General features: G+C 37.2%; 2 protein-coding genes across 2 annotated transcripts in view; one reads left to right on the top strand and one right to left on the bottom strand.

Moving 5' to 3' along the window:
• Positions 1–24720, bottom strand: part of FAM186A (family with sequence similarity 186 member A) — a 140214-nt gene that overhangs the window by 44571 nt on the left and 70923 nt on the right. The window contains exons 7-9 of the mRNA XM_069581952.1: positions 11258–11450; positions 8726–8877; positions 7867–8049 (exon numbers count right to left, since the gene is read on the bottom strand). Of these exons, the coding sequence (XP_069438053.1) occupies positions 7867–8049; positions 8726–8877; positions 11258–11450 (528 nt within the window). The remainder of the gene's footprint in view (positions 1–7866; positions 8050–8725; positions 8878–11257; positions 11451–24720) is intronic.
• Positions 15144–16626, top strand: LOC138438201 (KATNB1-like protein 1). The gene has a single exon (XM_069586397.1). The coding sequence runs from the start codon at positions 15208–15210 to the stop codon at positions 16120–16122; it is 915 nt and encodes a 304-aa protein (XP_069442498.1). The 5' UTR covers positions 15144–15207; the 3' UTR covers positions 16123–16626.

The following is a 24720-nucleotide window of genomic DNA, read 5'->3' as shown; positions in this document are numbered from 1 at the left end:
CAGCCTCTGTCGCCCACTTCTCCTCTTGCTCTCAATATTTCCCAGCATCAGGGTCTTTTCCAATGAGTCGGCTCATCATATCAAGTGGCCAAAGTATTGGAGCTTCAGCTTCAGCATCAGGACTTCCAATGAATATTCAGGGTTAACTTCCTTTAGGGTTAACTGGTTTGATCTTGCTGTCCAAGGGACTCTCAAGAGTCTTCTCCAGCACCATAGTTCGAAAGCATCAATTCTTCAGAACTCAACCTTCATGGTCTTTATTTGACTTGTATTCTAGTAATTCTTTCATCTAGAGTAGGTTTTAATTCATTTTCTTCCCAACTGTCTAGGTACTTTTCCCTGTGAGGTCATTTTCTTTCATGAGTATCCATTATCTCAGTGGGTAATGGAAGGAGAATGAGGTGGGAAGTGTCAAAACCTAGGCTTTAGCTTGTATACCACTCCTGATGAGTGAGACAGTCCAACTTTGAATATCCTTATGTGTATTGCTCTCATCAGAGGGCTTTGCCCCTTGGCGAACTTCTCTATATCCAAGGCTTCGTTCTTTTCTAAAGATGTATTTGTCTAGCCCTCTGGGTAAAGAGAAAGCCTATGAGGAAAGGTAGGAGGAAACCCTTTGATGCTTGTTTCTTGAATCAGAAGTTACTGGGTTTTTTTCAATCCAACTTTCCAGTAGTGTTCCCCTGTGAACCTACTTTCTGGTATTGTAGGAGAGCTGATGGGAAAGGTAGTGATCTACTCTGGGCAGTGGTGGATAGAAAAGAGTCCAACTCAAGATTTCTCCCCAGATCTACTCTCCATGTTGGAAGCCTGGCCCTCCTCTGTCCAGGGCTTCTATCTCCCTTCTTTATCAAATCGTAAGTATCTCCTGACCCTTCAGGGATTTCTGCTGGTTTCATTTTCATTTTTTTGTTTTCCACCCATTCATTTCTTGTTTCTGAGGTATATTTAGGCTTAGGTTGGCATGGGAGGTATACTGTGCCACTTTGTCATTACATCAGGGATCATTTTGTAACAGCCTACCTTAAAGCTTGAAGCCTACCTTTAAGCTTTGTGTTTCCAGCAATTTAGAGAAGAAGATATTCTTTCTTGAGTGGTAGTAGTCTGGAAATGAAGGTGTTTAGCCTGAAGAACTATAGGCAGAAATAAAAGCATAGGATAGGCAAAGCAATGTATACACATGAAAGAGCAAAATAGGCATTTTACTGAAATGTTGAAATTTACTTTCAACATACTTGTATTTAATTTTACAGTCACCTGGGAATCTTCTTAAACCTGGAAACAAGACAAGAAAATCTTATTACAAGTTGCTTTTGAACACATTTGTGGGAATACAGATGATTCATAGGGAAATTGAGTGCCTCCAGAAATCAAAGTTAAACTACAAAATTAATATGTAAGCCATATATATAAAAGTCACCTTAACAAGGCAGAATGTCTCCCAGGATAAAATCAGGAACAGCAGGACTTGACAGTAGTTTATATTTATTAGACAGTATTCTTATACCTAAAGTTAGAACATGGCCTGAATATTGACAATGGTTGTTATTTCTAGGCATGGACTTGTCTGTATTTTCCAGATTTTTTATGATGAATATTCATTACCTTTGTAATTGGAAAAAAATGACTTTATGGAATTTTCATAGGGAAATCTTCATATAAATATACAAACCTCTACCAGGATATTTGCTGCAGCATTGTTTACAATGTTGAAAAAGATCCAAATTTCTATCAGTGGAAGAACTGTTCAATAAATTATGATAGACCTACATAATAAATATCATATAAACAATAAAAGTGATGCTGTAAGTCTATATTAATGTAGAAAAATTTCAAAGATTTACTGTTAAGTGAAACACAAAGTAAGTTAAAAGATGTATCTGACATGAGTCCATTTTTGCAACCAAAAGTCAGTACATGGAAATTTTTTGAAAAATATATGCAAGAAGTTACCTCTCGGTCTTAACAAATAAGTTGAACAAAGTTAAAAATCAGCAACTCTTCTTTGATTCTTCAGAGAAGTGAGGTCACAGGGCAAACCACTGCCCCCAAATTGGAGAGACAGATGATAGAGAATTACAGCTTAGCTAAATCAGAAGCTCATGAGCAGAAGCTTCTGCAGGAACCAGTGCCTGGTAGAAAACCTAAAACTGTAACTGATGAATGGTTGGAGGCTCAGTATAAACAAGTCTGAGAGTTAAAAAATCCAGAGGACCTAGTCAAAGGGACCTCCAGAAACTCTACTAAGTCCTGATAGTGAAGATTGGAGAAAAATCCCCTGTTTACCCCAGAGGACTGGGGAAGGTAACCATTCTGAAGTAGAGCAGAGCCTTCTGTTCTTCTTAACAAATCTACCCTCAAGAGAAACTATTTACCGAAGTCTAACATGCTGGAGTTTTATCAGGGCCTAACCTGCTTGAAGGAAATACCCAACTCCAGTCAGCTCTAGCCATCCTATCCCATCTAAGGTGAGGTAAGGGTCAGGGGTACTGGCAAGCATTGGTAAAGTTCACAGTCCAGAGGTACAGGTTCTGCAAAAGATGAGACCTAATCACAGAGCTGTAAAATGTTTCCCCTTCTCCCATACTTCAGTACCATACCACTAGGGGCCTATTTGCCAGAGTTCCTTTCACCTAATATATCATGTCTGGATTTTAATTTAAAACTTACAAAGCACACTAGAAGAAAAGCACAGTTTGAAGAGGCTGAACAAGCATCAGAACCAGAGTAAGGTACAGTAGTGATATTGTAATTAAGATAATTACAATCATAATTAACTATGATTAATATGCTAAGGATGTTGATGAAAAAGTAGATAGCACACAGGAATACTGTATAATGTGAATTTTCTTTAAAGAAGACTTTTCAAGAGAAATCTTAAAATATTTTGAACTAAATTAAAATGAAAATAGAAACTTATCAAATATTTTGAGCTGCAGCAAAACAGTGTGCCTAGAGGGGAATTTATAGCATTGAGTGCATATGTTAGGAAAGAAGCTTCCACCTTTGGAAACTGAAAAATGAGGAGCAAACAGAATCCAAAATAATCAGAAGAAAAGAAATAATAAAAATTAGAGCAGAAATTAGTAGAGAAAAACAGCAGATTTAACTGGGCACCTTGGCCAATTATGTGTTTATGTTTTTAAGTACAAAGCCAAATGTGTAGAAGTATTAACACCATATTCAGGATCATGGTTTCTCTGGCATATGAAGGAAAAAAAGGTCATTGGTTAGGGGTGCAATGGAGAAATTCACTTTTATGTGTGTTTGTACTATATATTTTTAAGTTTTGCTTTTTGGGTTTTTCTTTTCTTTTGTAAAGAGCATATTTTATTTCTGCATATGCAGATTTTTAATATTACTATGTTTCTTGCAATCTGAAATATCGATAATAAATACTGAAACAACTTTAATAGCCCTCTAGATAAAGTCTGGGGAACCTAATATGGATTACAAACACCTTTGTGGTTTCTCTGACCCTACTTACCTCTCTAATCTTAGCCCTTCGAGTTTGTACATAACAGTCTCACCAGGCTGACCAATTTTCCTCAAAAGACCTCATTCCTTCTCTCCAGCACAGCCATTCCTCCTCCATTATCACCCATCTTTCTCTTGATATTAAATCTTTGCTTAATTGTCCATATCTTTAGGAAAACGTCTCTATCTTTGTCTGGGTTGAATACTTCTTTGTCCTTCCAAAACATTTAGCACTTTCCCCATCACTTACCACTTAATCATATGGTATTGGAACTGTTGACTTACTTCTCTATAGCTCCCATTAGAATATAAACCCCAAAAGTACAGAAACTTATGTCTCACTTTTTCTAACATCCCTGGCCTCTGCTTAGTACTTAGCAATAATAGGCCCTCAATAAATATTTTTATAGAAATTATTTAGTTAATTAATGATAGTCTGGCTTATTTAACATTCTTGAGGCAAGCTATAATTTTATTTTTAATGTGAACCCAGTTTTCTAATCAGTATTTAGTTGGAATCATAAAATATTACCATCCCATAGTGTGGTTAGAAATTATTTCCTGGAAACAAATAAACAAGGAAACCCAAAACAGAAATCATTACCTGGAATAAAATTCTCTTCAGTCATTCATATAACAAAGTTTGGGTTAAACTAGGTCTTGCTGTTGTTTTTAGGATTAGCTCATAGTAAGTGTTCATCAGATTGTATAAACCATTCTTAGGCAAATGTGATAAAATTCTTAAAGTTGCATTTTGTTTTTATAAATTCAAATTTTGGACTATAATAGGTATTACTCTAATATATGGTAAATATGTACTGATACCACTTGCATTTAAATGAATCAAATAAAAATGCCATTGTTACTTATGTTTTCTTCTTAGCTTACTCTTTTGCTTCATTTTCCCTAGAGTCTGTGTGCTGCTAACTAAAGACTGTGATTTTTGAACAGCTCCTAACCTCATTTGTTAAAAAAAAAATTATACCTTAATAGAATAATACAACTTTGCTTTTCAAATAGAAGTTTATATAGCAAAATGTTAGCAGCAGTATTATCCCTGAATGGCAGAGGTCGAAAGTAATTTATCTTCTTTGTTATACTTTCCTATGCTTTATATATTTTTGAAATTTTTAATGAAAATATTTCAAATTATATATTGTTGAAAACTGTTCCTTTGGGAATTCCCTGGAGGTCCAGTGGTTAGGACTCGGCACTTTCACTGCTAGGGGCCTGGGTTCAATTCCTGGTGGGGGAACTGAGATCCCACAAGCCATGCAGCATGGCCGATGCCAATAAATAAATAAATGAAAACTTCTTAAAATTAAAAAAAATTGTTCTTCTGATAGTTGTTATCTTTTGTAATTCATCAGTATCTTATCACCCCCTACTTTGATTGTTACCTCTTTGGAGACAGAAACATATATGTATTCATTCATTCAACATTGAACTTTTTTGAATATTTCTAATGGGTCAAAATGTCAGACCTCTTGGGATACAAAGAGACAGATGCATAAACAGATCATTATAATACATGTGGTAAATACAATGATAGAGTAATAAGTTTAGGATATTATGGAATTTGGGGAAATGGCACATGATAGCAATATGGAAGATTAGGAAAAGCTCTCCTCAGGGAGATAAAATATAAACTGATTAAGTCAGTAATGTTTTTGAGCTATAACAGAATCCCTGACTAAGGATGGTTGAAGCTAAGAAGTTATTCATTGCTCATCTAACAAAAAGGCCAGGGGCAAGTGTACTCAGGGTTGCTCTAGTAACTTAATGTCATCAAAGATGGGGTTTTACTTATCTTCCTCCTCTATAATTCTTGGTGTATTGTCTTTTTGGTCCCGTGGTTATCACCTCAGGGTTGCCAAAGATGACACTAGCTCTAAGCATCACATAACACATCAAGGCAGGAAGAGAAATTTTAATCCCAGTCACCCCTGTGGGAAACAGGAAGAAAGGGTACTAGGGGGATAGGGAGGTTTCTGTTTGTATATATTTTTAATTTTAAAAATTTATCAGATAAAGTAAAAGAAGCAATATGTTATTGGTCCTGAATTTTTTCACATATTGTTCCTTCTGCCTGGCATCCATGGTCTCTTGAAACTTTCTCACATATTGTATCTCAGTGCCTCATTTATAGTACCTGGCACATAGTAAGTAGTAAATATTTTTGAAAGTAAAGCAAAAGGCAGAGCAAAAACAGAAGCAGCTGAACACAATAAGCAGCTAATCTCCCTAAAATATATTGCCTGAAATGAGGGAAGGTAAGTAATAAGGTAATTACAATACATGGTAGGTGCAAGGATAGTGTTAATTACAAGATACTAGTAAGATTATGCTCAAAATACTTCAAGCTAGGTAGGCTTCAGCAGGACATGAACACAGGACTTCCAGATGTACAAGCTGAGATTAGAAAAAGCAGAGGAACCAGAGATCAAATTACTAACATTTGTTGGATCATAGAGAAAGCAAAAGAATTCCAGAAAAACATCTGCTTCTGCTTCATTGACTCCATGAAAGTCTTTGACTGTGTGGATCACAACAAACTGGAAAATTTCCAAAGAGATGGGAATAACAGACCACCTTACTTGTCTTCTGAGAAACCTGTATGTGGGTCAAGAAATAACAGAACCAGACATGGAGCAATGGGCTGGTTCAAAATTGGGAAAAGAGTATATGACAAAGCTGTATATTGTCACCTTGCTTATTTAACTTACATGCAGAATTATGCAGAGTAAATCATGTGAAATGCTGGGATGGATGACTCACAGACTGGAATCAAGATTGCCAGGAGAAGTATCAACAACCTCAGATACGTAGATGATACCTCTCTACTGGCAGAGAGTGAAGAAAAACTAAACAGCTTCTTGATGTGGGTGAAAGAGGAGAGTGAAAAAGATGATTTGAAATTCAACATTCTAAAAACTAAGATCATGGCATCTTTTTCCATCCCTTCATGGTAAATGGAGAAAAAGTGGAAACGGTGACAGATTTTATTTACTTGGGCCCCAAAATCACTGTGGATGGTGACTGCAGACATGAAGTTGAAAGACACTTGCTCCTTGGAAGGAAAACTGTGACAAATCTAGGTGCAGTGTATTAAAAAAGCAGACACATCACTGACAACAAAGATGTGTATAGTCAAAGCTATTATTTTTCCAGTAATCATATATAGATGTGAGAGTTGGACCATAAAGAAGGCTGAGCACCAAAGAACTGATGCTTGCAAATTGTAGTGCTGGAGAAGACTCTTGAGGGTCCCTCAGACTTCAAGGAAATCAAACTAGTCAATCTTAAAGGAGATCAACCCTGAATATTCATTGGAAGGACTGATGCTGAAGTTGAAGCTCCAATACTTTGACTACCTGATGCAAAGAGCCAACTCATTGGAAAAGACCCTGATTCTGGGAAAGATTGAAGGCAAAAGGTAGAGGAGGCAGCGGAGGATGAGAAGGTTAGAGAGCATCACCAACTCAATGGACATGAGTTTGAGCAAACTCCAGGAGATAGAAGGACAGAGGAGACTGGTGTGCTACAGTCTGTGAGGCTGCAAAGAGTCAGACACAACTTAGTGACTGAACAGCAGCAACAAGATTACATAATGTTTTTGCTATTATTTTACTTTATTATAGTAAAATTTTCAGTGTCTTATTTCATGGCATCTGCCACCTAAACAAATTTATGAGTTGATGCTGTTTCTTCTTACCCCAGGATTTAGATTTCACCAGAATAAATGAGACTGCTACCACAGATTCTTTCAGGCTACAAAGTTCAGTCTTCTAAATTGTTGGTTTAGAACATTAAATAATTCCCTTTCCTGAAAGAGGTAATGCAGACTCTAAAACTCTTTAGTTCCACTGGAATGATTTCCAATGATATTTTAAAATCTGGTTTAACAGAATTTGGAAACGTGGAACCACATGACTACCACCTTACTTATTGTTTCCAAGTGTCTTTAGTGTATCCTGGGATATAAGCCCTGAATTTCCTTCAGATTGGGCCTAGATATGACAATTGAATTTAAGGTCATGTTGCTGAAGCATGAAATGAGCAAAAGCATTTTACAATGGTCTTTCTGGTATTTTCAACAATAAATCCCTAAGTGGAATTCAAAAGTGGACCTTTCTAGTGTTAGATTAAGTTTTGCCATATTATAACTGTTTTTTGCCTGTTTGTTTGTTTATATTATTCCAATAGGCCCATGAAAAGAGCCACTAAAAGACTAATGCTGAATTTATGGGTACTTTTTTATAACTGATGTGAGTTTGATGTCACACCAAGAACCTACTTTTGGTAACTTCCTTGTGCTGTAAAGTTAAGGAAACAAAAGGTACATGACCAAAGGCCCAATTATCAGAGTTCGCCCAGTCCTTAACTTACCTTGATTGAATACACGTAAGAGATCTTATGAAGGCTGACTGAACATCTAACTGAAGCAGCATAGGAATATCTGGGTACCCACCCAGCTGCGCCCAGAGTGAATGCATTGATGTCTTCTCTGTTATTGGGTAACTCGAAGTGGATAGATCTGCATTCCAGATGGCTTGCAGTTGGTCGTCTTTTCTAGAGAATCAGAGAGCACTCCTTAAGCGTCAGACTCTCCTGAGCTCCAAAGCCATTCAAGATATAATTCCTATCATCCTTCCTTTTCTTCACCACCACCTATAGAGCTTCCCTGTCCTTCCCTTTCCACCTGTCCTATAGAGCTCCCACTGGCACTGAGGAACTTTAGTTATGATCACTTCAACTGAGAGATGGATTAAAAAAGCAGAATTTGCAGAAATAACTTTTTTTTTTCCTGAAAGTTGCCTTTCCATGACTTTATCTACTAATACATTTTAAACAACTTTCTTAGCTTCATGGAGTATACATTCCATATTCAGGCTATTGCCCCACCTCCACAACAATCTTTTCCCTTTCTTTCCCAAAGTTTCTACCTTTTTTTTTTTTTTTAAGAAAATGTTTCTAAGTTTCTTCATTGTGTATATTGAAATAATTTGTTTCTTACTAAGGAAGAATCAACTTCGTTTTTTAAAGGAACTCAAAACTAGATGTTAAAGTTTTAAGTAGAAATAAGCCTTTTGCAGACTAGCTAAGAAGATTAATACTTGCACCACCAATATCCACTGCACCATATCATAACTGTAGAGAAGGGGAATCTCTTGGGCAAAAAAAAAAAAGTATTAGGTTCCATTTATTATCCAAAGAAAGTTTAATGTCGGTCTTTCCTACCACACACCTAAATTTATTGAGAATGTTATACTTCCTGTTCTCTTCTTTCAGTAGCTTTGAACATGGCTGTTGAACAGATTTGGTAGAGGCAGGTATTTGCTTTTTTTCAATGACCAAAGGGATAGGTTGATCGAGATTCAATTTATATATCTCTTGAAGCTAAAAGTAAATAAATCAGAAAGAGGAAATCATGAAAAGAAATGGCCAAAGTCTTTAGGATGATCTTCTGAGCTGGCCCTAGTTTCCTCTTCCAAATTCTCTTTTTCCATGCCTTTTCTCCCTTCCTCTGAGCACTCTTCAATCAGTACCCACCACCAACGCACAGTTTCAGAGTTGGCAGCCATTAATATATAAAGACCATGGTCCTGCTTTAAGTTCTAGTTTAGTTCTTTCATTTCCTAGCTTTGTGACTTTAGGTTAGTTGCCAATTTTATTGGCACCTCTTTCTTCTCATTTCTAAAACAAGAATAATAATACAAGGTTGTTGTGAGAGTTGCATAATATGTTTGGAAAACTTCACAAATTGTGAAGAAGCACTGTGCAAATGTAATGATAGCTAACATTGACTGTCAGATGCGTTAACTTGCCTGCAGTGTGGGAGACCCGAGTTCGATTCCTGGGTCAGGAAGATCCCCTGGAGAAGGAAGTGGCAACCCACTCCAGTATTCTTGACTGGAAAATCCCATGGATGGAGGAGCCTGTGGGGCTACAGTCCAAAAGGTTGCAAAGAGTCGGACACGACTGAGCAACCTCACTTTCACTTTCATTTAATATTTACAGTCTTATAAGATAGGTGCTCTTATTATCCTTGTCTTACATATGGGGATATGAAGCTCAGAAAATTTAAGTGGCTTGCCCAAGGTCTCTTAGCTAGTATGTAGTAAAGCCAGTCTGGTAGCAGAACCAACTTATGGACCACAATTCTGAATCCATGTAAGGTATTTATGCATTTCTACCCTTTTATTCCTTTTGTTTTTCCCTCTCCTTTCTTAATAGCTTCATACCTACTTCATTATCTAGATTCTAGCTTTACTGACCCCAGACCTTTATTCATCTTTTGAAATGCCCTAGACATTGTCATTCCTGTTAGACAGCCCATGACATTGCCAATTCATCTTGCCTTACTCCATCTACCTCGGTCATATTTTCCAAACCCAGAACTATCAAGAATATCCATTTTTAAGGTGCGAGAGTTTTAATATTTATATATTGTAACTTATAATGTAATTTCTGGACAGTTCCCTGATGGCCTAGTGGTTAGAATTCTCAGCCTTCATTCCAGGCCTGGGTTCAGTCCCTGGTTGGGAAACATGGCTGTGTGGCACAACCAAAAAAAAAGTAACTTCTAAAAACTTCACAACATGTCTATAATGAGAAGTTTCTCTGTACCTTCTAGAGTAGCAAGTAAGCTAATCTTATTAATTAATTACTTTAGTGAAACAGAATGATGTACAAATAGAAAATATTCCTAGAACTCCAAAAACTTTCCAGAGCTGCATGCTGGAGAAAGTAAGGGCAGCGTGTAATTCCAGAGCAAAGAACTCTTATCTCAGCTCTGTAACTTTTGGAAGGTCACTATCACTTCCAAAAGCAATATTGCTGGTTATCAGAGTGAATTCACCCATTCACACTGGGTGAATGTCAGAGTTTAACAGGATCTTCTGTGCCTGGTACTATGTAAGCAAGTTAATTAACTCTTATCTCCTTTTTTGTAAATGCTTGATATTAAAACTTGCTTTCTGATAGTTTTGAGGAAAGAAGTAAACACCAAGAATCAGTTGGAGAGCAATGACTTCAAGAGGTTTCATACCTAGAGGCTGGTAAATGTGGGTTGACTAGGAAGGAGTTGAGCATTTCTGGAAGTCTCTCCCATTCTTACAGGCTTCCAGGTGGCGCAGTGGTAAAGAATCTGCCTGCCAGTGCAGGAGATGCAAGACACGTGAGTTCAATCCCTGGGTTGGGTAGATCCCCTGGAGTAGGAAATAGCAACCCACTCCAGTATGCTTGCCTGGGAAATCCCATGGACAGAGGAGCCTGGCAAGCTCTTCTGGGTTGCAAAAGTCCATAGGGTTGCAAAAGGGTTGACACAACTGGGCAACTAAACACCACCATCAATAGATATAATTAAGTTAAGGATCTCAAGATGAGATCATCCTGGTTTAATCAGATGGGTCCTAAATTCAATGATACATTGGCTTTATAATAGGAAAGAACAAAAAACACACTGGGCAGAAGGCTACGGAGAAGACAGAGGCAGAGACTGGAGTTATGTAACGACAAGCCAAGGATTGTCTATAGCCACTAGAGTCTAGAAGAGAAGCTTGGAAAAAATTTCTCCCTCAGAGCATCTGGAAGGAACCAAACCATAAGAGAATACATTTCTGTTGTTTTTAAGCCATGAAATTTGTAATATGTTAACAGCAGCACAGGGCACTAATATACATGGTATCTCTAGGGAACTGTTATTAATAAGTTTCAAAACCTGCCCCTTTCGCTTTTCTTACAATAGGCTGGGGAGAGGGAGTAGAAAACAGATTACCTGGCTGAAAAAGTACATCATTTTCCTTAGGCACTGATTCCGTTTCTGCTCTAGAGAATTCTGTTTCTTTGTCCAGATCTGCATCACCTTTTTTTGATAACCATCAATCCTCTTCAGCATTATGTAGAGGTTCTGGGTCTCATAACTTCTTCCAGTATCCTGGATGGCTAGTAATCGTTTAATTATGTTGTTCCTTGGAAAAATTAACAAGAATTAGGTTGATAAAATTTCTGACGCTAACTCAGCTAACCTGGCCTCAGTTACTTCCCATTCTCATCTCATCCTTAGTAAGTAGAGATGGTAGAGGGGTGGCAGGCTTGCTTAATGTGACCACCATCTAGTTCCCTATGTGACCAAACTTTCAAAACTCTATATGACTGTCAAATATTTACTTAACTCCGCACACAGTTTTTAGTGTTACAGTAGTATCGCTTATTATTTTTTAAAGAAAGTGAAGTCACACAGTCGTGTCCAACTCTTTGTGACCCCATGGACTGTAGCCTCCCAGGATGGAAAATTCGTCCATGGGATTTTCCAGGCAAGAGTACTGGAGTGGGCTGCCATTGCCTTCTCTTAAAATACAGTAATATTTTAGTAGTGATATATATAAGACATATAGAAGGTATTTAATACCTTGAAAAAGACTGTCCTTGCCTTCAAAGCACTTACAAGCCAGGTTAGAAGACTCATAAAAATTAACTATGTCAGATAATGAAATAAATGCTAAATAGCAGTTGATCTGTTTGAGCTAACAGGAAAACATAATTAATTCTAACAAGAGGAATAAAGAAGGCTCCATAGGAAAATCTGAATACGATCTGGAGGATGTAGTACTCTCTGTTTTTTGCGCCACAACATTTGGGCCTAGATAGTTTTTTTCCATCCCCACTCTACAGGAGAGAAAAAGGAATCTGAACAAATTTTCAAAAGTCACATAATTAATTAATGACAGATTTAGGAAGCAAACCCAGATCTTTCTTTCCACAATACCAATATTTCTCAAAGTGTGGACCCTAATCACCTGGACTGATTCATCTTGTGGGAAGGAGGGAGGGTGGTACTTGTTGAATATGGGGTACCTTCCCAGACCTTTTGAATAAAAAAGCTTGGTGATAGGCTTCAGGATCTGTATTTTAAACAAAATCTCAGGTAAACCTTACAGCCACTAAAGTCTGAGAAAAGGGGGATGAAGAATTCCAGATTGAGGGAATACTATAAATACAGGCAAGACGATGAAAGTTATATTTTGGAAGTGGTGAATAGTATGGAACTTTTTAGACCACAGATATGTGAAAGGATACATATTGGAGGATAAGACTGAAACAGCTGGATTATGAAAGGCCTTAGAAAAAGGTGTGTTGTGGTGTTTGGATCTAGGGGGAGGTGGGCCATGGGAACACACTGAAGATGTTTTTCTGAATGAATGTGCTTTCCATATGGAGAGGGGCTTCCCCAGTGGCTCAGTGGTAAAGAATCTGCTTGCAAGCAGGAGCTGCAGGAGATGCATGCTCAGTCCCTGGGTGGGGAAGAGCCTCTGGAGGAGGGCGTGCAACCCACTCCAGTATTCTTGCCTAGAGAATCCCATGGACGGAGGAGCCTGGCGGGTCGCGAAGAGTCAGGCCAGAAATGACTGAAGCGACTTACTGCCACACATGCCATACATATATAGAGAGAGGTTGTGGGGGGAAGGGAATAACTTTTAGGTCTCCTTTACAGGTTGTAATTAATAGCATAGAATGTACTGTATATATGGATCATTTAATAGTTAAATATATTAGCTTTCTAAATTATTTCATTTTAAATTAATTTTCCAATAGCCTCCAGGCAGACACTTAACCTATGAGCCACCAGGGAAGCCCTCATATCCCATAGGTGATTTTTATTTTTCTACTTCTATGATCATATTTATTACATGTGTTTTTTCCCAGTTTTTTTATTGAAAAGTATAGTTGATCTACAATGTTGTGTCACAGCAAAGTGATTCAGTTATTTATATATATACATGTGTATAAATAATATAAATATTATAAATGTATTTACATAGTCTCTTTCAGATTATTTTCCATTATAGGTTATTGCAAGATATTAAGCATAGTTCCCTGTGATTACATGTGTTTTTAATCACATGTAATCATACACAGGCATCTCCTGCATCATTTCTCCATGTGTTACCAAATTCCTATCACATCCATTCCTATAAATAAAGGTGTTCGCAATTAAGCAATTGGGTAGCATTCTAATGACCATATTTCATATGGATTTGAGATATAAGCAACTGTGTATATTTATAATTGAGGTATTCACTGCAGATGGTGACTGCAGCCATGAAATTAATAAACGCTTACTCCTTGGAAGAAAAGTTATGACCAACCTAGATAGCATATTGAAAAGCAGAGACAATACTTTGCCAACAAAGGTCCGTCTAGTCAAGGCTGTGGTTTTTCCTGTGGTCATGTATGGATGCGAGAGTTGGACTGTGAAAAAAGCTGAGCGCCGAAGTATTGATGCTTTTGAACTGTGGTGTTGGAGAAGACTCTTGAAAGTCCCTTGGACTGCAAGGAGATCCAACTAGTCCATTCTAAAGGAGATCAGCCCTAGGTGTTCTTTGGAAGGAATGATGCCAAAGCTGAAACTCTAGTATTTTGGCCACCTCATGCGAAGAGTGGACTCATTGGAAAAGACCCTGATGCTGGGAGGGATAGGGGGCAGGAGGAAAAGGGGATGACAGAGGATGAGATGGCTGGATGGCATCACCAACTAGATGGATGTGAGTCTGAGTGAACTCCGGGAGTTGGTGATGGACAGGGAGGCCTGGCGTGCTGCGATTCATGGGGTCGTAAAGAGTCAGACACGACTGAGTGACTGAACTGAACTGAACTGACTGATATTTATATAAAATTGAGATATAAATTTAAACTAAGTTTAAGGTGTATAATGTGTTGATTTGATGATACATTTATATACTGCAATATGATTACCACTGTAGTGTTAGTTAATCCCTCTATCATGTCACATTTCTTTCCTGTGATGAAAAAAATTAAGATCTGCTCTCTTAGCAACTTTGAAGTTTACAAACATTGTTTTGTTTTGTTTGTTGCACTGGGTCTTCATTGCAGTGCATGGGCTCTTGGTTGCAGTGCCTGAGATTCTCTAGTTGCGGAGCACCGGGTTAGTTTCCCCTCTGCAAGTGGAATCTTAGTTCCTGGACCAGGGATTGAACCTGTGTTCCCTGCATTGGAAGGTGGGTTCTTAAACACTGGACCACCAGGAAGTCCCTATAAATACAGTGTTGTTGACTGTGATCACTATGCTATGTATTAGATCTTCCCAATAAGTCTTATTTTCCACATCAAATCTTTCCTGCCGTTTTTCTCTCTATTCACACAGTCTTTTAGATTTTTCCTGTAGTTTTTCCTTATTGAAATTATATGTCCCTACTTGGAAAAGTTTGCAGTTTCATTTCAAACTTAGAGATTTTATTGTTTATGTGTTTTAAAATATAATTCAATATCTAATTACCCAGTCTAATAGCAACCACTGAGGTATCTCATTATTTAAAATTTTCTGTCTAGAAACATTTTTGTTCATTTCTTCCTACCGCTTGTTCCCACTCTTTTAGCAAATTGTACTTATATTGATAAAATACTGCCCTCATTCTAATAAATATTTTATAGTATTTGATATAGAATTATGATTCAAAGGAAGGTGCTTTAACATTTACTGAGCATCTACTATGCATCAATCATTGTGCTGGAGATGTTGTTTCTATTTTAAATTTTATGTTAAATAAAACACTTTAGGGGCCGCGCGCGCGGCGGCGTTTGAATGGCCGTTCCTGGATCTCGGCCGGGGAGCCGAGGGATAGTCTGGGCTGCCGGGCGCGCAGTCGGTCAGCGCCTGGGCTGGGCGGAGGCGCCGGGGTACCATGAGGCGCCGGTATTTAAGAGATTATGGCATCTGAAACCCACAATGTTAAAAAACGCAACTTTTGTAATAATACTGAGGATCATTCCATTGATCTTCCTAGAAAAAGGATCTCTAATTTCACTAATAAGAACATGAAGGAGGTTAAGAAATCTCCAAAACAGTTGGCTGCTTACATAACTAGAACAGTTGGACAAGCTGTGAAAAGCCCAGATAAACTACGTAAGGTGATCTATAGAAGAAAGAAAGTTCATCATCCTATTCAAAATCCTTGTTACAGAAAAAAGCAGTCCCCTAAAAGTGGGGGCTGTGTCATGGCAAATAAAGAAAATGAACTGGCTTGTGCAGGCCACCTCCCTGAAAAATTACGGCATGAGAGTCGAACATATTTGATTAACTCCAGTGATTCTGGTTCTTCACAGACAGAAAGCCCATCATCAAAATACAGTGGCTTTTTTTCTGAAGTTTCTCAGGACCATGAAACAATGGCACAGGTTTTGTTCAGCAGGAATTTGAGACTGAATGTAGCTTTAACTTTCTGGAGAAAGAGAAGTATTAGTGAACTTGTAGCATATTTAGTAAGGATAGAGGACCTTGGAGTTGTGGTAGATTGCCTTCCCGTGCTCACCAATAGTTTACAGGAGGAAAAACAGTATATCTCACTTGGCTGCTGTGTAGATTTGTTGCCTCTAGTAAAGTCACTACTTAAAAGCAGATTTGAAGAATATATAATAGTTGGTTTAAACTGGCTTCAAGCAGTCATAAAAAGGTGGTGGTCAGAACTATCATCCAAAACAGAAGTTGTGAACGATGGAAATATTCAGATTTTAAAACAGCAATTAAGTGGATTGTGGGAACAGGAAAACCATCTTACTTTGGTTCCAGGATATACTGGTAATATAGCCAAGGATGTAGATGCTTATTTATTACAGTTGCATTGAAAGACTTCATCTATAGCATTTGGCTATTCAAAACATCCTTGGACTATATGATTTCCCCAAAAATATCTCATCTGAGAACTGTGAACTATGGAAGAAATCAAAACCATTTTTTCCTCTAAAGAAACGTATGATGAAACCACTAATGAAATGCTACCGATCTGCTTCACATTGAAGTGGAAGAAGATCCAAAAGGAGCAGCTTCAGCTTCAATGAGGTGAAAGTGCACTACGGAGATTGTTCACCTCTGCTGCGTTTGGGATTTATATGGTTATTTGGTAACATTGTTTAAGAACTACTGGGTCTTAATGCAATCCTGCATAAGAATATAATTTATACTATGTGAAAAATAAGACAGGACTTATTACTAGGAATCACAGAGACCAATCATCATTACTTTTTTTTAAGATTGTGTTTTATAAGAAAACACTTATATGTGTGCAGCTACTATTTTCTTATGTTGAAAAGACTTTGAAAGTTTAAACCATTATAGCAAATAATCAGTACTAAAAGTTTTTCGTTCACACTGAGATACTGTGTATGCAAAATGCCTTAATTATTAATAAGCCAATGTGTATGATAACAATATCTGTTTAAGAAAATTAAAAGCAACCATGCTTCTGGCATGATAAAATCATGGAATTAAATCGGGGGTTTCCATTCATGTAGAATGTTGTTAAAACTTATTCTACACCGTTCTTAAAACTTGAGAATATTTTTAGTATCTCTGATTTTTTTTTTTTTTTTTGCCAGAATCATGTCATGTAGGTATGTATGTGTTACTCCTATATATAAGAAAAAGGCGAATCTGTATTTGTATGAATGCTTAACTGGAAATGTCTATGGAATTGACTAATTTATATTCACTTTTTATTGTATATAGATTTCTGATATTTTCAGTTCTGTATCATTTAAAGTTTTCTTTATTTGAGTAAATTGACTAAATATTTCTATTTTTTGCTTTTTTAAAAAAAACATTTTAATAGTTTAAAATATATTATTTCATTTAATCATCACAATCATTCTTTGAAGTATATATCATTACATTATCAGTTTTACAAATTTGAGTCAGCACATTAAAATCTTAGGAGACGTTTAGAACTAGAAATTTGAACCAAACTCTTCCTGACATGAAAGAGAGAATATGACTAAGATTTGGATATAAAACTATTACTACCCTCCTACACTGTCAATGGGAATGTAAATTGGTATAGGTGTTATAGGCACTATGGAGAACAATACGGAGTTTTCTTAAAAATCTAGAAAGAGTTACCACATGATCCTACAATCCCACTCCTGGGCATATATGCAGAGAAAACTCTAATTTGAAAAGATACATGCACCCATTGTTTATAGCAGCACTGTTCGCAGTAACTAAGACATGGAAGCAACCTAAATGTTCTTTAACAGATGAATGGATAAAGATGTGGTATATATATATATATGTATATATATATATATATATATATAAATGAAATGCCATTTGCAGCATTTGGATGGACCTAGAGATGATCATATTAAGTGAACTAAGACAGAGAGAGATAAATATCATATGATATCATTTATATTTGGAATCTCAAAAAATAATACAGGGAATTTCCTGGTAGTCCAGTGATTAGGATTCTGTGCTTCTACTACAAAGGGCATGGATTTGACTCCTAGTCAGAGAAGGCCAAAAAAAGAAAACAGATACAAATAAACTTATTTACAAAGCAGAAATAGACTTACAGACATAGAAAATAAACTTACGGCTACTAAAAGGTTAACCAGGGGGTGGGGGAGATAAATTAGTAGTTTAGGATTAACATACATATACACATTTACACATATACACATCATTAACATATACACATTTGCCAACAAAGGTCCATCTAGTCAAAGCTATGGTTTTTCCAGTAGTCATGTATGAATGTGAGAGTTGGACTAAAAAGAAAGCTGAGCACAGAAGAATTGATGCTTTTGAACTGTGGTGTTGGGGAAGACTCTTGAGAGTCCCTTGGACAACAAGGAGATCCAACCAGTTCATCCTAAAGGAAATCAGTCCTGAATATTCATTGGAAGGACTGATGCTGAAGCTGAAACTCCAATACTTTGGCCACCTGATGCGAAGAACTGACTCATTTGAAAAGACCCTGATGCTGGGAAAGATTGAAGGCAGGAGGAGAAGGAGATGACAGAGAATGAGATGGTTGGATGGCATCACCAACTCAATGGACATGAGTTTGAGTAAGCTCTGGGAGTTGGTGATGGACAGGGAGGCCTGGAGTGCTGCAGTCCATGGGGTCACAAAGAGCCGGACATGACTGAGTGACTGAACTGCACTACACACATTTATGAAACAGGTAAACAACAAGGACCTGTACAGCACAAGAAACTATACTCAGTTTCTTGTAATAACCTATAATGGAAAAGAATCTGAAAAAGAATATATATATATATATATATATATACATACATACATACATATGTATAACTGAATCACTTTACAATTAACACAACATTTTGAATTAACTATATTTCAGTTTTTAATAAATAAACAGTTTATTGCTAAAGAGTGCTAACCGCCATCTGAGCTGGTAGAGTTTTGCCTCAGAGCTGATGATTGCTGACTGATTAAGCAGCAGCTGCTGAAGTTTTGGGTGGCTTTGGTGATTTCTTTTTTTTTTTTAATAATTTTATTTATTTATGGTGTGTTGAGTCTCCGTTGCTGCGTGGGCTTTTCTCTATTTGCAGCAGCAGGGGGCTACTCTCTAGCTGGAGTGCGTGGGTTTCTCACTGCAGTGGCTTCTCTTGTTCCTGAGCGTGGGCTCTAGAGCTTTCTGCCTTCAGTAGCTGCAGCATGTGTGCTCAGTAGTTGCGGCTCCCAGACTCTCGAGCACAGGCTCAATAGCTGTGGTGCATGGGCTTAGTTGCTGCAAGGAATGTGGGACTTACTGGATCAAGGATCAAACCCATGTTTCTTGCATTGGCAGGTAGATTCTTTACCACTGAACTATCAGGGAAGCCCTGGTGATTTCTTAACATAAGACAGCAATGAAGTTTGCCATATCATTGACTTGTCCTTTTATGGATGATTTCTCTGTAGTGTGCAATGCTATTTGATAGCATTTTACCCACACTAGAACTTTTTAAAATTGGAGTCAGTCCTCTCAAACCCTGCTACTACTTTATCAATGAAGTTTCTGTAATATTCTACATCCTTTGTTGTTATTTCAGCATTCTTGTCAGCATCTTCATCAGAAATAGATTCCATCTCAGGAAACCACTTTCTTTGCTCATCCATAATGCAGCTCCTCATCTGTTCAAGTTTCATCATGAGATTGCAGCAATCCAGTCACATCATTAGGCTCCACTTTTAATTCTAGTTCTCTTGCTATTTCCACATCTGCAGTTACTTCTTCCTCTGAAGTCTTGAACACCTCAAAGTCATCCATGAAGGCTGGAATCATCTTCTCAACTCCTGTTCATGTTGATATTTTGCCTTCTTTCTATGAATCATGAATGATCTTTTAAACAAAATATGTATTTATTCTGGCTGCATCGAATCTTAGTTGCAGCAGGCAGGATCTTTGTTGCAGTGTATGGACTCTCTAGTTGCGACACGTGGGCTCAATAGTGGTGATATGCAGGCTCAGTTGCTCTGCAGTGGGATCTTAGTTCCCTGCATTGCAAGGTGGATTCTTTTTTTTCTTTTTTCCTTTTTTTTTTGGAATTTATTTTTTATTTTTTTTCTTTAATTCTTACATGCGTTCCCAAACATGAACCCCTCTCCCACCTCCCTCCCCATAACATCTCTCTGCAAGGTGGATTCTTAACCACTGGACTTCCAGGCAAATTCTAGAGTGACCTTAATAGCATCTAGAAAGGTGAATGCTTTCCAGAAGGTTTTCAACTGACTTTGCCCAGATCCATCAAAGAAATCATTATCTATGGCAGCTACTGTATAACCTTATTAAATCTATAATAAGACTTAAATGTCTTGAAAGGCAGAACTAATCCTTGATCCGTGGGCTGCAGAATGAATACTGTGTTGGCAGGCATGAAAACATCATAAAATCATTCTGCATCTTCATTAGAGCTCTTGGGTGACCAGGTGCATTGTCAATATTTTAATCAGTAATATTTTTAAGCAGTAATTTTAAGCAGTAATATTTTAATCAGCTTTCTTCACAGTCCAACTCTCACATCCATACATGACCACTGGAAAAACCATAGCCTTGAAGAAGGCTGAGCGCTGAAGAATTGATGCTTTTGATCTGTGGTGTTAGAAAAGTCTCTTGAGAGTCCCTTGGACTGCAAGGAGATCCAACCAGTCCATTCTAAAGGAGATCAGTCCTGGGTGTTCTTTGGAAGGAATGATGCTAAAGCTGAAACGCCAGTACTTTGGCTACCTCATGCGAAGAGTTGACTCACTGGAAAAGACTCTGATGCTGGGAGGGATTGGGGGCAGGAGGAGAAGGGGACGACAGAGGATGAGATGGCTGGATGGCATCACCGACTCGATGGACATGAGTTTGAGTGAACACAAGGAGTTGGTGATGGACAGGGGGCGTGCTGCGATTCATGGGGTCGCAAAGAGTCGGACACGACTGAGTGATTGAACTGAACTGAACTGAACTGAACTGACTGACTAGACAGACCTTTGTTGGCAAAGTAATATCTCTGCTTTTCAATATGCTATCTAGGTTGGTCATAACTTTCCTTCCAAGGAGTAAGCGTCTTTTAATTTCATGGCTGCAGCCACCATCTGCAGTGATTTTGGAGCCCCAAAAAATAAAGTCTGACACTGTTTCCACTGTTTCCCCATCTATTTCCCATGAAGTGATGGGACCAGATGCCATGATCTTCGTTTTCTGAATGTTGAGCTTTAAGCCAACTTTTTCACTCTCCTCTTTCACTTTCATCAAGAGGCTTTTTAATTCCTCTTCACTTTCTGCCCTAAGGGTGGTGTCATCTGCATATCTGAGGTTATTGATATTTCTCCCACAAGCTTGATTCCAGCTTGTGCTTCTTCCAGCCCAGCGTTTCTCATGATGTACTCTGCATAGAAGTTAAATAAGCAGGGTGACAGTATACAGCCTTGACGTAGTCCTTTTCCTATTTGGAACCAGTCTGTTGTTCCATGTCCAGTTCTAACTGTTGCTTTTTTAAAATGTAGCCACCTTCATTATTTTAGCTATATCTGGATAACTTGCTGCAGCTTCTTTATCAGCACTTGCTGCTTCACCTTGCATTGGATGTAATGAAGAGGCTTCTTTCCTTAAACATCATAAGTCAACCTCTGCTAGATTTAAATGTTCTTCTGCAGCTTCCTCAACCTCTTTCAGCCTTCACAGAATTGAAGAGAATTAGGGCCTTCGTCTAGATTAGGCTTTCCACTAAGGGAATGTTGTGGCTGGTTTGATCTTCTATCCATACTACTAAAATTTTCTTCACATCAGCAATAAGACTATCTTTCTTATCATTTGTAAGATTCACTAGAGTAGCACTGTTGATTTCCTTCATGAACTTTCCTTTGCATTCACAACTTAGCTAATTGGTGCAAAAGGCCTAGCTTTCAGCCTTTCTTGGCTTTCAACTTGCCTTGCTTGCTAAGTTCATTCATAATCTAGCTTTTGACTTAAAGTGAGAGACTTGAGACTTGTCTTTCCACTTTAACACTTAGAGGCCTTTGTAGGGTTATTAATTGGCCTAACTGCATTATTATTGTGTGTCTCAGGGGATAGAGAGGCCCAAGGAGAGGGAGAGAGGTGGAGGAATGGCCAGTTGGTGAAGCAATCAGAACACACAAAAGATTTATTATTTAAATTTGCCGCCATCTTATGTGGATATAATGCATCATTCCTTGAAACAATTACTCTCTTCACACACACACATATACACACTGTGCTTCTTGCTTCCTTTCTTTGTTCTGCTAGATTCTCTGCCTTTGCTGCCTTAATGACTCTTTTTTTTTTTTTTACTTTATTTTACTTTACAATACTGTATTGGTTTTGCCATACATTGACATGAATCCACCACGGGTGTACATGTGTTCCCAAACATGAACCCCCCTCCCACCTCCCTCCCTATAACATCTCTCTGGGTCATCCCCGTGCACCAGCCCCAAGCATGCTGTATCCTGCATCGGACATAGACTGGCGATTCGATTCTTACATGATAGTATACATGTTTCAATGCCATTCTCTCAAAATCATCTTAATAGTTCTTTGAGACATAATTCAAAAGTGTGAAGGCCTAGAAGCTTCACCTAACTCTTGTGTCTGCTCAGTCTTCTGTATAGAGTTGGTGATATACCATCATTGTTCTTTCCACCTCATTCTATATAGTCATCTGTTTGTGTGATTGTTTCTGAGGAGACTTTGAGTGCCCTCAAGGCAGGGATATGGTTTATCCATTTTTGTATCCTTCCACCCTCCACCCCCTGGGCCTAACTCAGTCCCTGTCATATTATTTAAATGTTGATGATGAACTAAATGATAAGTTAAATACTATCTATCTATCACTACCACATTTAGTATCTTTAAGAACTTTCTTCAATACATATGGAAATGAAATGTTTCATTATCAGCACATGGTATAATTTTATATCCTCTCCATCATTCTTCTCAGGTATATTAATACTGATCATGTGGTAATATAACTCTAAAACAGTATTTTCATATTTAAATATGAAATATTTACTTACAGAGGCTCTACAAAAATTTCTTTATAATAAAGAAATAATTTATATTATTATAAAAATAATTTATATTATTATAGTTTACATTTTCTTTCCAATACAATGTTACAGTCTCCTTGACTCAGGCATTTTTATTATGGAATTGTTCATCTGTCTGTATGTAATTCCTTGTTAGACATTGTTGGTGATTTGATCATTATAATATTAAATATTAAAGAAGAGCTTACTGAAAAATGAATGAATTGATCCTTGATGGGATTAAAGTTATGTGTATAAATTAAATATTGTGAAATGTTGATCTATCTATTTCAGTTTTTAAATGATTTTACCAAAACAGGTCACATCATGTCACTTAGGTCTTCAAAATCTTCAATAATTATAAACAAACTTAATTGCCATATAAAAATTAAATTGTCAAAGGACTTCCCACAAAAGCACCAAGTTCATATAGTATCACAGGTAAAATCCGTCAAATTTAAAAACAACAGCTAATTTTATCATTAAATTGTTCTACAGCATAGAAAAGAAAGTTTTCACATTTTTAAAATGATGCCAAACTTAAAATTATACCAAAACTTAAAATTATACCAAAATTTGACAAAGAAAGCACCAAAATTAATAAATAAACCACCAGTCAAACTTATGAATGGATATCAGTACAAAATAAAATCCTAAATAAAATATTAGCAAATGTAAAACCCTCAAAGAAGGATACTGGGTTGGCCAAAATGTTCATTCAGGTTTTTCTATAAGATGCTGCAGAAAAACCCAATCAAATTTTTTGCCAACCCAATACAAATAGGATTTATTCCAAGGATGCAATGATAGTTTAAAACATTAGTCATATTAATAAATATTAGGAGAAAATATTTTCTCTGATAACCATGATAATGAAGTGCTGAAATCATATTTAACAAAATGTAATTTAATAAACTTAACAAAATTAAATATCCACTCTTGATTTTAAAGAAATAATGAAACGGGCTGAAGGATACTTCTTTAATATGACAAAATGTATTTCAACCCAAAAGCCAGCATTTTTTAGTGACAGATACTAGAATGATGTCCTCTATCATCATTATATTTTTAATCAATTCATATTTGCTGCTGCTAAGTCGCTTTAGTCGTGTCTGACCCTGTGTGACCCCATAGACGGCAGCCCACTAGGCTCCCCTGTCCCTGGGATTCTCCAGGCAAGAACACTGGAGTGGGTTGCCGTTTCCTTCTCCAATGCATGAAAGTGAAAAGTGAAAGTGAAGGTGCTCAGTCGTGTCCAACTCTGTGCGACCCCATAGATGGCAGCCCACCAGGCTCTCCCGTCCATGGGATTTTCCAGGCAAGAGTACTGGAGTGGGGTGCCATTGCTTTCTCCCAATTCATATTTACATTTTAGTAATTAGCAGTGAAAGAAGGACTTAAATTTTGGCATTCTGAGTTACAAAGGAATGGATAAAATAACTCCCCTCAAAATGAAATTGATTAAGGTTAAAGATGTTTTGCAGCTTTTTTAGAAAGGAAAATATAAATATAAACAATCCTTTTAAACATTCTTGAAGGTGAATTTTTCCTAGAAAAAAATAACATGAGGCCATGGAAAGGCACTACTAGCTGTTACTCTGGGTAAGTCAAATGAACAAAGGTGACCTGGTGCTGGTGGCCACATCACCAATATTTTTTAATACAGTTTTTAAGGAGGTCTTAATCAATTCAGGCAGTCAAGAGACAGAAATGAGATATTTAAAAATTGGAAAAATCTAGATGTAAAAACATTATTATTTACAAGGGATATGATTATGTAATTGGAAAACTCAAGAATATCAACTGAAAAACTATTACATGCTTTTGAATACAGCAAGATGAATATGCCATTGAAATTGCATATGAAATGATATGCATATGAATATGCATATGAAATTGAT

The sequence above is a fragment of the Ovis canadensis genome, chromosome 3 (genome assembly GCF_042477335.2).
Source record: "Ovis canadensis isolate MfBH-ARS-UI-01 breed Bighorn chromosome 3, ARS-UI_OviCan_v2, whole genome shotgun sequence".
Classification (NCBI taxonomy): Eukaryota; Metazoa; Chordata; class Mammalia; order Artiodactyla; family Bovidae; genus Ovis; species Ovis canadensis.
The sequence above is the reverse complement of the archived record's forward strand: the minus strand, read 5'-3'. Positions and strand labels throughout refer to the sequence as shown.